Genomic DNA, 16998 nt, shown 5'->3' on the forward strand with positions numbered 1-16998 from the left:
GATAGGCTGATTGGAGGGGGGTCTGGTATTACTGGCACATGATTGGAGGGGGGTCTGGTATTACTGGCACATGATTGGAGGGGGGTCTGGTATTACTGGCACATGATTGGAGGGGGGTCTGGTATTACTGGCATATGATTGGAGGGGGGTCTGGTATTACTGGCACATGATTGGAGGGGGGTCTGGTATTACTGGCACATGATTGGAGGGGGGTCTGGTATTACTGGCACATGATTGGAGGGGGGTCTGGTATTACTGGCTCATGATTGGAGGGGGGTCTGGTATTACTGGCACATGATTGGAGGGGGGTCTGGTATTACTGGCACATGATTGGAGGGGGGTTTGGTATTACTGGCACATGATGGGGGGGGTCTGGTATTACTGGCACATGATTGGGGGGGGGGGTCTGGTAAAGGTAAATTAAATATTTTAATTAGCTATTAATTTGCAAAAATATATTTTACATTATTAAGTGAAAAAGTCCTTTTTTTCTTCAGATTGACAGCTGACTGCACGATCCTGTATATAGCATTAAAGTAAGAAACAATATATGCAGTGTTATATTTGTTTTAAACGTTGCAATGGTTTTGCGGCTCACAGGTTGTTTTTTTCCTTCGGAAACGGGTCCAAGTGGCTCTTTATGTCTTAAAGGGCTTCTGTCACCCCACTAAAGTCATTTTTTTTTTTTGGGCTAGTTAAATTACTTATATTGCGATATATGAAAATATAATGGTCTTACTTACTTTGATTCAGCAGTTTCTTCTAAAAACAAAGTTTTATAATATGTAAATTAGGTCTCTACCAGCAAGTAGGGCGGCTACTTGCTGGTAGCAGCTGCAGAAAACCGCCCCCTCGTCGTGTTGATTGACAGGGCCAGCCGGGATCTCCTCCTCCGGCCAGCCCTGTCGGCATTTCAAAAATCGCGCGCCTGTGTTCATTCGGCGCAGGCGCTCTGAGATAAGGAGGCTCGACTCCTCAGAACTCCCTCAGTGCGCCTGCGCCGATGACATCACCGAAATAGAAGACGTCATCGGCGCAGGCGCACTGAGGGAGTGCTGAGGAGGCGAGCCTCCTCATCTCAGAGCGCCTGCGCCGAATGAACACAGGCGCGCGATTTTTGAAATGCCGACAGGGCTGGCCGGAGGAGGAGATCCCGGCTTGCCCTGTCAATCAACACGACGAGGGGGCGGTTTTCTGCAGCTGCTACCAGCAAGTAGCCGCCCTACTTGCTGGTAGAGACCTAATTTACATATTATAAAACTTCGTTTTTAGAAGAAACTGCTGAATCAAAGTAAGTAAGACCATTATATTTTCATATATCGCAATATAAGTAATTTAACTAGCCCAACAAAAAAAATATGACTTTAGTGGGGTGACAGAAGCCCTTTAAAGGTTGCAGACCCCTGCCATAGACGTTTATCCAATTGAAAGTATTCAAATGAACAGCTCTGCCAATCCCTGCCTTTAGGGTGGGGGGGGGGGGAAGTATCTGGTCATAAAGTTGACAGATGATTGCCCCTATCAGAGCTGCATGATGTCATAAAAGTGGCTGTGAGTCAATAGACATTTATCCAATTGTAAGTATTCAAATTAACAGCTCTGCCAATCCCTGCCTATAGGGGGAGGGGTGTGTATCTGGTCATATAATTGACAAATTATTGCCCCTATCAGAGTTGCATGATGTCATTAATGTGGATGTAAGTCCATAGACATTCATCCAATTGGAAGTATTCAGATAAACAGCTCTGCCAATCCCTGCCTTTGAGGTAGGGGGTGTGTATCTGGTCATATAATTGACAGACGATTGACCCTATCAGAGCTGCGTGATGTCATTAAATGACATCAGAGTACTGTCAATAAATATCATTATAGACTACAATGCCTTCTTGTTTTTGTTGTTTTTATTTCTCATTTCCGCATACTTGGGGCTCACAGAAAAACATTACATCAAAATAGTATTATAAACATAGATCTTGTAATACACAACAGAGTCTGTAGGTGGCAGTTCATAAAAATGATGAAAAAGTAAATCCTTCATCAAGACCTTTTGGGCTGAGACTGTCTAGACCAGAGATCAGCAACCTTCGGCACTCCAGCTGTTGTGAAACTACAATTCCCAGCATGCTCCATTCATTTATATGGGAGTTCTGAGAAGAGAAGAGCAAGTATGCATGCTGGGAGTTGTAGTTTCACAACAGCTGGAGTGCCGGAGGTTGCCTACCCCTGGAGACGGTTAATCCACCTCATTTCTTCTTGTAAAAGAACCTTATCAAGGTCACCTCTTCATGCTCCAAGAGTCTTTTTACAGATTCAGACAGATAGTGTCTGGTAACAATAGCCTGACTGAAAACCAAAGATGCGCTCACCAGACTACAGCAGATACAAGTCACAGAACAAACGCAATTAGCGAGTTTAGATATTGAGGCCCTATACACCAGCATTAAGCATGATTTGGGTATCAAGGCAGTTTCTTCATTTTTATTCACGCATTTTCACCCTCACAATACATTAATACTTACACTTCTACACACAACTATTTTCTATTCAATGGGCAATTTTATTTGCAGCTAAATGGTACCGCTATGGGTAGTAAATGTGCACCAAATTATGCAAATCTTTTTTTAGGGTGGTGGGAAAACACTATGGTCTTCACGGTTAGCACCTCTCTGAGATCGTTATCAGCTCTTAAAACATGCCAAAGTTTTTGGAGGATTGGAAAAATCCTGTGATTTTGTGCATCAAAGGTCTTAATGAAGGATTTACTTTTTCATCATTTTTATGAACTGCCACCTACAGTTACTGTAATTCTTGTCACTCCAACACATTCTTTGAGAACCCCCCCCCCCCCCAGAGGCAGGGATTGGCAGAGGTGTTCATTTGAACACTTCCAATTGGATAAACGTCTATGGACTCACACCCATTTTAATGACATCACGCAGCTCTGATAGGGTCAATCGTCTGTCAATTATATGACCAGATACATCCCCCCCCCCCCCCCCCCAAAGGCAGGGATTGGCAGAGGTGTTCATTTGAATACTTCCAATTGGATAAATGTCTATGGACTCACACCCACTTCAATGACATCATGCAGCTCTAATAAGGGCAATAATCTGTCAATTATAGTACCTAGGTCATTTAGATCCCTTCCATGGTGTTCTGCATTCAATGCTGCCCAAAACCCTGATGAAGCCAGATTAGCTGATGAAACATGTTGGGGGACAGTCTTAGGTTTTAGCTTGCTGACATCTTATGTTTATGTGCCTTCAAGTGTTTTATTAATACACACTGATCGCTTATAGCATAGCACGTGCCAGTGCGCACTTCAATTAGAGTGGTGGTGTGGGGAAGTTCACTCCAAGCCACCTTCTAGAAACTAAGCAATTCAATAACGCAGTGATCTGGCACTAATAATGAGCATCAGCTAGTTTTAACCCACAGTGTTTAGAGCTCACTTATAAAAGTAAATAGATGTGCGGACTTCATTTTATGCGAATCATTAAAAGTTACATTTTATTATCTGGGACAAGAAAGGAAATTAGCCTGTAGCTATGTGATCGTGTATTGTTAAATCCTTTCCCAGATAGGGTCTAATTTATTCCTGTGTGGTGCCATTCAATGCACAATAGATGGAAACTATTTCAGTGCCTAAACCAGGGGCGTTTCTAGCCTAAAACATTTGGGGCCGGCCACAGATGTTTTGCCCCAGGCTCTGAATGTACTGCCTGCCAAGCAGATACAACTGTATTGCCGTCCTCAGGAGGGCAATACAATTGAATCTAATGCACTGCAAGATCTGAAGGACCTGTGATGACATCACAGGTCATGTGATCAGTAAATAAGGACCTGCGATGATGTCACCATCATGTGACCATTGCAGGAGAGGATGGCAGCGAGGAGGAAAAGTCCTGGAGAAGAAACTGTAGTGAAGTCTGCTACATGAGGAGAGGTAATGAAGGGAGAGGCAGAGCAATGCTGGGAGTTGTAATTATTTAACTGTGACTGTATGTTAGTGCTGAAGGGAGGGATGTTATCATGGGACTGAACGTTCAGCAGTGATGTTATTTACATGAGGCTGCATGTTGGAGGTGGCTGTTGGCTGATGTTATTTACAAGGGACTGAATGTCAAGGGAGTAATGTTGTTTACATGGGACTGCATGTTGGAGGCGGCTGGGGAGTGGGTAATACAGGGAGTGCAGAATTATTAGGCAAGTTGTATTTTTGAGGATTAATTTTATTATTGAACAACAACCCTGTTCTCAATGAACCCAAAAAACTCATTAATATCAAAGCTGAATATTTTTGGAAGTAGTTTTTAGTTTGTTTTTAGTTTTAGCTATTTTAGGGGGATATCTGTGTGTGCAGGTGACTATTACTGTGCATAATTATTAGGCAACTTAACAAAAAACAAATATATACCCATTAAAATTATTTATTTTTACCAGTGAAACCAATATAACATCTCAACATTCACAAATATACATTTCTGACATTCAAAAACAAAACAAAAACAAATCAGTGACCAATATAGCCACCTTTCTTTGCAAGGACACTCAAAAGCCTGCCATCCATGGATTCTGTCAGTGTTTTGATCTGTTCACCATCAACATTGCGTGCAGCAGCAACCACAGCCTCCCAGACACTGTTCAGAGAGGTGTACTGTTTTCTCTCCTTGTAAATCTCACATTTGATGATGGACCACAGGTTCTCAATGGGGTTCAGATCAGGTGAAAAAGGAGGCCATGTCATTAGATTTTCTTCTTTTATACCCTTTCTTGCCAGCCACGCTGTGGAGTACTTGGACGCGTGTGATGGAGCATTGTCCTGCATGAAAATCATGTTTTTCTTGAAGGATGCAGACTTCTTCCTGTACCACTGCTTGAAGAAGGTGTCTTCCAGAAACTGGCAGTAGGACTGGGAGTTGAGCTTGACTCCATCCTCAACCCGAAAAGGCCCCACAAGCTCATCTTTGATGATACCAGCCCAAACCAGTACTCCACCTCCACCTTGCTGGCGTCTGAGTCGGACTGGAGCTCTCTGCCCTTTACCAATCCAGCCACGGGCCCATCCATCTGGCCCATCAAGACTCACTCTCATTTCATCAGTCCATAAAACCTTAGAAAAATCAGTCTTGAGATATTTCTTGGCCCAGTCTTGACGTTTCAGCTTGTGTGTCTTGTTCAGTGGTGGTCGTCTTTCAGCCTTTCTTACCTTGGCCATGTCTCTAAGTATTGCACACCTTGTGCTTTTGGGCACTCCAGTGATGTTGCAGCTCTGAAATATGGCCAAACTGGTGGCAAGTGGCATCTTGGCAGCTGCACGCTTGACTTTTCTCAGTTCATGGGCAGTTATTTTGCGCCTTGGTTTTTCCACACGCTTCTTGCGACCCTGTTGACTATTTTGAATGAAACGCTTGATTGTTCGATGATCACGCTTCAGAAGCTTTGCAATTTTAAGAGTGCTGCATCCCTCTGCAAGATATCTCACTATTTTTGACTTTTCTGAGCCTGTCAAGTCCTTCTTTTGACCCATTTTGCCAAAGGAAAGGAAGTTGCCTAATAATTATGCACACCTAATATAGGGTGTTGATGTCATTAGACCACACCCCTTCTCATTACAGAGATGCACATCACCTAATATGCTTAATTGGTAGTAGGCTTTCGAGCCTATACAGCTTGGAGTAAGACAACATGCATAAAGAGGATGATGTGGTCAAAATACTCATTTGCCTAATAATTCTGCACGCAGTGTATTATTTACATGGGACTGTATGTTAAAGGTGGCTGGGGAGGGGGTGATGTTAAATACATGGGTCTGTATATTGGAGGGGTCTGTAGATATTGAGGGATGTTTTTTTACATGGGACTGTATATTGGAGGGGGCTGGAGAGATGGTGTGGTGTTATCTACATGGGACCCTATGGCGGAGGGAGGAAAATAGTGTAGAATGTGGGAGTAGCATTCCTCTGCACTTTTGCCCTTCCTATCCAATAGAGCGCCTTGATTAGGTGGTACATATGGGTGTGCTTGCTCCTCCTCCCATTGGTTGCTTGATGCACATGGAGGTGACTAGGAGCAGCACACCATATGTGCGGCGTCTGCGCTCCTGAACATAGAAGCCCAATGGCTTAGGTAGGTTTAGCGTAGGACCCTCCTGACCTGAGGGTCCTACGCTAAACTTTGTCCATATATAATGCTTGTATCTACTTTACTAAGTGCATTATTATCTTATTTCTGTGATTTTCTTCAATAATATGGCCAGGGACATCCGCACATTTGTATATCATACCGTGCAGGATGTTTTTATCTTAGTTTTTTCTGTGATTTTTTTGTCTATGTAGTGTATGCTTGAGGGAGTGGCAACTTCAAGTGTGAATGCGCACCTATTTTATCTTGGGAGTAGCATTCCACTGCACTTTTGCCCTTCCTATCCAATAGAGCGCCTTGACTAGGTGGTACATATGGGTGTGCTTGCTCCTCCTCCCATTGGTTGCTTGATGCACATGGAGGTGACTAGGAGCAGCACACCATATGTGCGGCGTCTGCGCTCCTGAACAGGAAAATAGTATTATTTACATGGGACTGTATGCAGTGCTGGTGCAAGGATTTTATGCCACCCTAGGCAAAAGCTATTTTTGCTGCCCCCTTGACTCCGCCCATTGACTGCACCCTTTTACCCGCCCCTTTTTCAGTCACCTATTGCATGCAACATTTAACTATGGTCGTGTACCCTGTGCCAGTCTATGGTCATGTACCCTGTGCCAGTCTGACTATGGTCGTGTACCCTGTGCCAGTCTGACTATGGTCATGTATATATAATATCCAGCCATCGTCTGCCACCTAGTACCATCCCAGTGATGCCAATCACACTGCGCTGTTCAGCAGGTTGGCATACCAAACACGAGCAGTGCCACCTATTCACTGCCAGGCGCCATTCAGCCACTGTCTGAAATCCTGTGCCACCAGGGCAACATAAAACAGTATGCTGCCTTGTGCCCTCTGCCAGTCTGGCACTGTCCTGCACCCTGTACCATTCATAGCCCTTTAGACAGTCTGTGCCACCTATTAGGCTCCATGTGCCACTGCAGGGCACCCTGTGCCAGTCAGAATCTATGGCCCCTAGTCAAGTAGCAGGTGTGCCCTGACCCCTGTACACAAGTGTGTGCCACCCTGCTGCCAGTCACTGTCCTGCAGCCTCTGACACCCTAGTGCAGGTTGTCAGAGTGCGGTTGCCAGGGGTGCTCACCAGGTTCTGCTCCTCGCTGTGCTCCAGGTCCACATTGCCTTGGCTCTTGCCAAGATCATGTGTCTTCGGCGCGTGATCCCGCAAGACCCACCTCTGGAGGTCACTGGTCTCGCGGGATTGCGCGCCCGAAGTCAGGGACGGTGCAAGGGTTTTTGTCAACACAAGCGAATCTACATTTTGGCGCCCCCCCCCCCCCCCCCACATCATTTCACATTTCTGCCCCTCATGATTCATGTCCATTTCTTGCCCCCCCCATGTGCTAATATAGTGCCATCCTCTCCCCCTGCCCCCTAATGTGCCAGTATCAAGTGCCTCTCTCCTCCCCCCTCCATGTGCCAGTATCATGGTGCCAATAGCCCCCCCTCCCCGGTGGCAGTAAATTAACAGTCCGGTATTTAAAAAAAACACTTTCAGAAAAGTTTATCCTGGGATTCGAACCTTTCACATCAGAGGCAAGGCATTTACCCACACAGCTATGGAACAGTATAGGCAGTTACTTAAAAAAAAAAAGTAAAGTAACAGTGTGGTATTTAAAAAGAAAAAAAAAATACTTCTACTGTAGATAACTTTGATAGTGTACATCCATACACATGACAGCTGCCCCAGTACACTGTGTATGGATGTAGCAGAGCTGGGTGTGTTGGGGCAGCTGTCATGTGTATGGATGTACACTAGGTATCAAAGTTACCTACAGTATAAGTCTTATATATATATATATATTTTTTTTTTTTATCCTCTTAAGGACACATGACGTACCGGTACGTCATGATGTCCTGGTACTTAAGGACACATGACGTTCCGGTACGTCATGTATGGTTCCGATCACCGCCGTGCGGGAGGCGGTGATCGGAACCCGGTGCCTGCTCAAATCATTGATCGCATTGACCTGCGGTTTTCTGCGTTTCCGGGTTATTCGGGTCTCTGAAGACCCGATAACCCGGAACAGGATGGTGATGGTGGTGTGATTTCACCCCACCAATCACCATCCAGCGATCCTGAGAGGTGATGGTGACATCACCTCTCAGGATCACCTCTGATTGGTCTGTGGGGGGGGCGGCGGCAGATTCAAATGATGCAAGCGCTCCTCTCCTCCTCCTTTTGTGTTCCGGAGCCGGAGGAGAGAGGAGCTGCCTGCACGTGTCGTCCATCGCTGCCAGCATCACCCGATCTGTGCCCCTCAGGACCCGATCTGTGCCCCAGCACCCCCCATCTGAACTTCAGGTACATAGGGAAAGCATAGGGAAAGTTTGGGTTAGGCAGGGAAAACTTTGAATGCATCACCCTAAGTGTGACCCTAGACCCCCCAGGGGTGCTGCCGCTTGCCCCCCCTGCCCCCCCCCCCCCACTTTTTTGGCATGCAGGTTTTATTTTTTTTATTTATTTTTTGTGTACGCTGACTGTGGCCGGCACTCTTAGCGTCCGGCCACTGTTAGCGAATCACACACCCCACCGCTGATCAACTTCGGACGGTTGATCAGTGGTTTTGAAATTATTTTTTCACATTTTTTGCCCTTTTTTTAGTTCGTTTTTTTTTTCTGTTAGTTTTAGGGTGAGTTCGTGAACACCCGTGCCCCCACACACACGCACACCAAATAAAGTTTTACACACACGCACATACACACGCAGACACACACTCCCCTATGGCCCGCTGGACGTTCTCGGCCGAGGAGGCATACGCCCAGCTTGCCTCCGACTCCGAGAATCCCAGTGAGGACGAGATGACCCCACATTCCTGTTGTCATCCGCGTCCTCCTCATCCGCGTCCTCCTCCTCGCCAGGCGGAGCAAGGGGACTGCCATGTTAGGGACCCATGTGGCCCACACTAGTCCGAGCAGCTCTGGGGCTCGTACTGGTTTCCCGGCCCACCAGTTAAATCCACCGGAGCACCCTGCCGGTGAACTAGTCTGGTGTAGCCCAGAGCAATATGAGCCTGTGATTCCTGATTTTGTAGGCCAATCAGGAATCCAGATTTCCACAGTGGGCTACACTGAATATGACTTTTTTTTGTAATTTTTTCAGTGACCCACTGGTAAATCTGATGGTGGAGCAGACGAACCTGTACGCCCAACAGTTCGTTGCTCAACACCTGGGCTCTTTTTTGGCCAGGCCCGGTGGCTGGACGCCGGTCAGTGCAGCCGAAATGAGGACATTTTGGGGCCTCGTGCTGCATATGGGCCTGGTCAAGAAACCCAGTGTCAGGCTGTACTGGAGTGGGGACGTCCTATACCAGACCCCACTTTACAGTTCGGCTATGACACGCTCCCGGTTTGAGGCCATCCGGAAATGTCTGCATTATTCCGATAATGCAGCATGTCCCCCCGAGGTGATCCTGCCCATGACCGTCTGTATAAGATACGGCCGGTCATCGATCACTTTGGGGCCAAATTCATGGATTCCTATGTACTTGGAAGGGAGGTCGCGGTTGATGAGTCTCTCATTGCGTTCAAAGGGAGACTCATTTTCCGCCAGTATGTGCCCTCCAAGCGGGCGAGGTATGGCGTGAAGCTATACAAAATTTGTGAGAGTACCTCAGGGTACACTTACAAATTTCGTGTGTACGAGGGGCGAGATTCCCGGATTCAACCCCCAGAATGTCCCCCCACTCTGGGTGTTACCGGGAAACTTGTGTGGGACCTTATGCACCCACTGCTGGATAAGGGTTACCACCTGTACGTAGATAACTTTTATACCAGTATCCCCTTGTTCCAGTCCCTTGCCGCCAGATCCACGTCCACTTGTGGGACCATGCGGAAAAATCAACGTGGCCTCCCTGCCCTCCCCCTCCAGGTACCTATCCCCAGGGGTGAGACCCGTGCCCTTACCAGTGGAAACCTGTTGCTGGTCAGGTATAAGGACAAGAGGGATGTCCTTATGCTGTCCACAATTTATGGTAACTGGCACATCACCCCTGTCCCTGTGGCGAGGTACCAGCGGCAACGGTCCTCAAGCCCGATTGTATCGTCGACTACAATCGTATGTGGGAGGAGTTTGATCTCTCTGATCAAGTCCTCAAGCCATATAACGCCATGCGCAAACCCCAGGCATGGTACACAAAAAGTTGCGGTCTACTTGGTACAGGTTGCCATGTGCAACTCTTTTGTACTATCCCGAAGCACTGGGCAGCACAGGGACATTCCTCCAGTTCTATGAGGCAGGTCCTCAATGCCCTGATCTTTTCGATCGGGAAAGAGCAGGCCAGAGTACCTCGAGGAACTGTAGGCGCCCGGATCGTCCCTGGCTATAACACTTTCCAGGTGTGGTCCCCCATACTGGAAAGAAGGGACGAACCCAAAAAAGAATGCAGAGTGTGTCACACAGAGGGGGATACGGAAGGACACCACTACTCAATGTGACACGTGCCCCTATCAACCGTGGCCTCTGCATATTGGTTGCTGCTTCAGGGAGTATCACACTTCCATGGAGTACTCAATTTATTTTCGCCAATTAGCACTGACATCGGATAAAAAAAAACTGGTTCTCAGACTTGAGACACCCAAAAAAAACTAAAATCATTTATTAAAAGTAGACATATTAGGTATCGCCGCATCGGTAATAATCTCCTCTATAAAAATACCCCATGACCTAACCCCCCAGATTAACACTGTCCAGAAAAAAAAATAAAAAAAGATTTTTTTTTGTCACCTTACATAATAAAAAAGTTTAATAGCAAGCGATCAAAAAGTCATATAGCCCCCAAAATAGTGCAATAAAACCGTCCTCTCATCCCGCAAAAAATGAGCCCCACATAAGATAATCAGATAAATATTTTTTTTTTTTAAATGACACTTAGACTTTAGAGATACAAATTTTTTTTTGGTATCAAAAAGGATAATTAGTCAAAAACCCTAAATAATTGTAACCCCCCAGATTAACACTATCAAAAAAAAAACAGTGCCAAAATCAGCTATTTTTGGCACTTTTCCATTTCAATAAATTTTTTCCGGTAACAAAACAAGGGTTAACAACCAAACAAAAGTTAATATTTATTACCCCGATACTGCAGTTACAGAAATGCCACATTTGTGGTCGTAAACTGCTGTATCAGTAAAAGGGGAGGCCGCAAAAGGAAAGGACCGACATGGGTTTCTGGAAGGCCGATTTTGATGGCCTTTTTATTGACACCATGTCCCTTTTGAAGCCCTTCTGATGTCCCCCTAGAGTAAAAACTCCCTAAAGTGACCCCATCTAAGAAACTACACCACTCAAGGTATTCAAAACTGATTATACAAACTTTATTAACCCTTAAGGTGTTCCTCAACAGTTAATGTCAAATGGAAATGAAATTTCAGAATTTAAATTTTTGGTAACCTTGCCTCACAAAAAATGTAATATAGAGCAACAAAAAATCATATGTACCCTAAAAATAGTCCCCAAAAAAATGCTACCTTATTCCGTAGTTTCCAAAATTGGGTCACTTTTTTGGGAGTTTCTACTTCCAGGGTGCATCAGGGGGGTTGAAACAGGACACGGTGTAATAAAAACGCGGTCCATAAAAATCAGCCCTCCAAAAACCAAACAGAACGGCGCACCTTTCCCTCTACGCCCCGCTGTGTGGCCGTACAGTAGTTTACGGCCACATATTGGGTGTTTCTGTAAACGGCAGAGTCAGGGCAATAAAGATACAGTCTTGTTTGGCTGTTAACCCTTGCTTTGTTAGTGGAAAAAATGGGTTAAAATGGAAAATTTGACAAAAAAATTAAATTCGCAAATTTCATCCACATTTGCCAATAACTCTTGTGCAACACCTAAAGGGTTAACAAACGATATGTAAAATCAGTTTGCGAATACCTTGATGGGTGTAGTTTATTATATGGGGTCAATTTTTTGGGTGGTTTCTATTATGTAAGCCTCACAAAGTGACTTCAGACCTGTAGTGGTCCCTAAAAATTTGGTTTTTGTACATTTCTGAAAAATTTCAAGATTTGCTTCTAAACTCTAAGCTTGTAACATCCCCAAAAAAATAAAATACCAAAATAATTCAAACATGAAGTAGACATATGGGGAATGTAAAGTCATCACAATTTTTTGGGGGTATTACTATGTATTACAGAAGTAGAGAAACTGAAACTTGAAATTTGCTAATTTTTCAAATGTTTGGTAAATTAGGTATTTTTTTATGCAAAAAAAAATAAAAAATTTGACATCATTTTACCAGTGTCATGAAGTACAATATGTGACGAAAAAACTATCTCAGAATGGCCTGGATAAGTAAAAGCGTTTTAAAGTTATCAGCACTTAAAGTGACACTGGTCAGATTTGCAAAAAATGGCCTGGTCCTTAAGGTGAAATAAGGCTATGTCCCTAAGGGGTTAAGTAGTTGGCTATACAGCTTTCATAGCTGTGTGGGTAAATGCCTTGCCTCAGGTTGTGAGTTCGAATCCCAGTTTTCTGAAAGACAGCCTAAATGAGATTTAAATACACCAGGGTCTCGTAGCTGTGTGTCAGCTGCGTGCCGCTCGCTCTGACCGAAGTGACTGAACAAACTCATGCTCGCACTCGCATCCGGATGGCAAGGAGTCAAGGAGATGATGTCAGATGGATCACAAGTATTGGGCGGGGCGCAGGCGGTGGCCGGGTGCTACTGCTTGGGACTCCAGAGTGCCGGCGCCCCCAGGCTGAGTGCGCTCTACGCGGTGGCCTACTCTGCTTATGGGTGGCGCCGGCCCTGACTATATGGTGGAGTGGCTGAGGAATTATATTTTGTGATGACACTAAGAGGAGGAATATAACTGCAGGGGAGAGCATTATAAGAGGAGGGGGCAATATAAATACTGGGGGCACTGTGGAGGCATTTTAAATCCAGGGGACATTAGGCATTCTTATTACTACTGGGGGCTCTATAGGAGGGTCTTATAGATCCATCTTATTTATACTAAGAGCACTATGGGGGGCCTTATTAATAATGAGGGGTCTGTAGATAGCTTTATTACCCACTGTGGGAACAATAGGGGGCCTTATTTATACTGGGGGCTCTGTGAGGGCATTATTAAAAAGAAGGGCTCTTCTACTAATGGAGGCACTCTTGCGGAGCATTATCGCTGTTGGGGGCACAGTAGGGGTACTTGGAGGAGTACTATTACTATGGGGGGGCTATCTGTATGGCACTCATTTTTCTTCAGGATAGTATTTAGGGTATTGGAGAGTACAGCGAGCAGCAGGATAACACTGTGGGACTCCAGGTTGTGGGATAATGATAGAAATGTGAGATGTCTGTGTGTCATACTCTGCAGAGACGAGGCGCGGCTGAAAGAAGTTGTTTGGACTGAGAGGAGAAGATAATGACAGAGAAGATCTACATCAGAGGAGACGTCATCTGGGAGGCCCTGGATGTGAGATGTACGGTGCTGCTGTATAGCGAGTACAGTAAAATGCAGTGTGCGCGGGGGAGGGTTGACTTAGGCTACATTTCACACTAGCGGTAGCAGTGGGGGAACAGCCTGCTGGATCCGTGCTACCGCTAGTGCACCATGCCTTCGAAAGTCCGCTCTGGCCCCATTCACTATGATGGGGGCGGGCCGGAGGTCCGGCTGCAGCACGGCAAACATGCCGAGAGGTGGGCTGAAAAAACTACAGCATGCTGCAGTTTTATTCCACCCGCCTCTCGGCATGTCTGTCGTGCTGCGGCCGGACCTCCGGCCCGCCCCATTATAGTGAATGGGGCCAGAGCGGACTTCTGGCAGCACGGTGCACTAGCAGTAGCACAGATCCGACAGGCTGTTCACCCGCCGGAACAGTCTGCCGGAGAAGGCTACCGCTAGTGTGAAAGTAGCCTTAGAGAACTGGACCATATTTATTGGGGCTTGGGCCCCGGATCCATTGAGACTCTATCAATGCCCCTGGCCTAAACTCATATCCCCTATCGACATGCCCAATCAGTAGGGGATTCCTATAAAAAACCTCAAAGGCAATCTTAGGGCTCATGAACACGACCATTGGCTGTTTTGCAGTCCACAAACTGCGGATCCGCAAAACACGGATACCAGCTGTATGCATTCCGCATTTTGCAGAACGGAATGGCCGGCCCCTAATGGAACAGTTCTATCCCTGTCCGTAATACAGGCAAGAATAGGACATGTTCAATATTTTTTGCGGAATTCAGACATAAGGACACGGAGTGCACACAGAGTCATTTCCATTTTTTGCGGCCCCATTGAAGTGAATGGTTGTGCATATGTGCCGCAAAAAAAAGAAAACTGAACGGTTCTCTGGAAAAAAAAATACGTTCATGTGCATGAGCCCTTATACGAATGAATAGAAAAAACGATTTCTGTCCACACACAGCAAACTTATAGCCTCTGACTAGTCTTATTGAGGGTCAGATGAAGCAATATAATAGGGAGGTTGAATCATCCTCAATAAATCGGACGAGAGTATATACAATCATATAGGTGTGGCTATTTTATTTTAAAAATCCTGGAGCTGCGTCAATTATAAATGCATGCTGTGATTAAAAAAAAAAAAAGAAAAAAAACATTTCTTGCTTACCTTACATGCCACACGATGTGGGCAGAATTTTCCAAAACCTAGAGGGGCTGAATTCTTCTCAGAAGAGTGACAACATCTAAATGCTTGATTCGTCCCCTTAGTGAAGAATTGAAAAGAAAGTAACCATTTTTAGGGATATATACCGGTTGTAATGAAATGAATAACTCAGGTGGGTACTTCCTCTTAGCATTAAAAGTAAAGATTTGAAAACAAAGAAAAAAAGGTCTGAACATTAAATTCAGCTATAATATTTTGAATTTGGAGCACTGGCAGGCCCAGAAGCTCAGTAACACCATCTAGTTCACTATAACCACAATAATAATAACAGTTTATATAAGGAAACACACATATAAAATGAAAACGGCTTGGCAGATAGTGATCCAATTTTAGACACAAGCTGTGAGGGAAAAGGGTAACATCACCAACATGGTAGCCATCCCGATTTCTGGCATTTTGTATTCAACTTCAATTTTTCAATAGGAAGGTTAGGTAGGTGACCCAAACTGATAGAGAATTTCACCAGTAAAAAATGATGTACTTTGTGTTAACTTTATTCATTCTCAAGTTAAAACAATGATTTCTCTCCTGTAAAGGCAATTGTATTCAGCGTCACAAAACACTTTAGACAACCATTAATAACCTTATTGGTAGCATGCTAAGGTCACGTAAAGTGTGTGTCTTTCTGAGTGTGATGCTTGAAATATTTGGTTTCCATTATTGATACCATTTGCATATTATTACATGTATATAGTTCATGTAGTTTTCCATAATTCCATGACTTTACTTCTTGTGTTGCAATTTCAATGCTGAGGAGTGTATTTTTTGAGAAAGAAAATCAGGCTGCAAACTGAATCTTAAGAAGAAAATAACTACCTGCAAAAAATCACTAAAGCATGAAGAAAGTTTTTACTTCATACATTTCTAAACCCTGAGATTTTTATTTAAGAGAGGACAAAATTTTAGTGTGCTGTTATGGGCTGTAGAAAAACAATTATCAGTAAGAGTAATACTAGCATCCTAGGGCCCATGACAGCACTTATTCAAGACTAGAGATGTCGAACATAAAATTTTCTCGTTCGCGAACGGCGAACGCAAATTTCCGCAAATGTTCGCGAATGGGCGAACCAGGCGAACCGCCCTAGACTTCAATATACAGGCGAATTTTAAATCCACAGGACTCTTTCTGGCCACAATAGTGATGAAAAGTTGTTTCAAGGGGACTAACACCTGGACTGTGGCATGCCGGAGGGGGGATCCATGGCAAAACAACTCCCAAAGAAAATTACTAGTTGACGCAGTGAGTGTGGGTAAGTTAGAATTCGCAATGCGATTAATATAAACCTGCATAATCGCATTGCGATTACAACTTAGATCTGAGATCCTAATGGTTGTATTGCTAGAATTGACGAATATAACGAATATAGCAACTATATTCTCAATCTTCGTTATATCCTAGCAATACAACCATTAGGAACCCAGCTCTAAGTTGAATTCACAATGCGATTAACATAACCTGTATTAATCGCATTGCGATTACAACTTAGATCTAGGGATCGACCGATTATCGGTTTGGCCGATATTATCGGCCGATATTGAGGATTTTGAACGTATCGGTATACGGGCATCTATTTTGCCGTTATACCGATAACGTATGGGAACACAGAACGCGCTGCTGCTCAGCGCTCTCTGTGTACCCCCTCCGCAGCACAGGGAGAGAAGGAAGCAGTGTCTCCTCCCCCTGTGTTGCAGCTGCCGCCTGGGCTGCCTCCAATGACAGGACGGAAGACAAGAGGAGGGGAGGGGGCTGTGGCCGCTGCGCCACCAATGAAGATGAGTCTTTCATAATTCAAATACAGGAGGCGTGAGCTGGCTGCAGAATCACATAGCCGGCTCCCGACCTCTATGAACGGCAGCTGCGGGTCTTGCGGTAGTTAACCTCTTAGGTGCCCGCGGATCGCAGCTACCGCTCATAGAGGTCGGGAGCCGGCTATGTGATTCTGCAGCCAGCTCCCGCCTCCTGTATGTGAAAGAGAGGTATCTTCATTGGTGGCGCAGTGCGCCCCCCCCCCTCAAGCCCCCTAGTATTAATCATTGGTGGCGCAGTGCGCCCCCCCCCCAAGCCCCCCAGCATTAAAGGGAATCTGTCACTAGCAATGTTTAAAAAAATTTTTTTCATGGATCCATGTTTAATAAAGTACCTTTTTTCCATCTGTGTTCTTCTTTTCCATGTCAGTCTTGTCCTTTCTTCTAAAAATCGATTCTTAGGATAT

At 45.1% G+C, this 16998-nt stretch overlaps 1 protein-coding gene across 1 annotated transcript in view; it reads right to left on the minus strand.

The window, feature by feature from the left end:
• CACNA1S (calcium voltage-gated channel subunit alpha1 S) overlaps positions 1 to 16998 on the minus strand; it is a 1092054-nt gene that overhangs the window by 311557 nt on the left and 763499 nt on the right. Inside the window, 2 exon segments of the mRNA XM_040424151.1 lie at positions 14729 to 14775; positions 14778 to 14824. Coding sequence (XP_040280085.1) covers positions 14729 to 14775; positions 14778 to 14824 — 94 coding nt within the window.

Source organism: Bufo bufo, chromosome 3, assembly GCF_905171765.1.
Source record: "Bufo bufo chromosome 3, aBufBuf1.1, whole genome shotgun sequence".
Classification (NCBI taxonomy): Eukaryota; Metazoa; Chordata; class Amphibia; order Anura; family Bufonidae; genus Bufo; species Bufo bufo.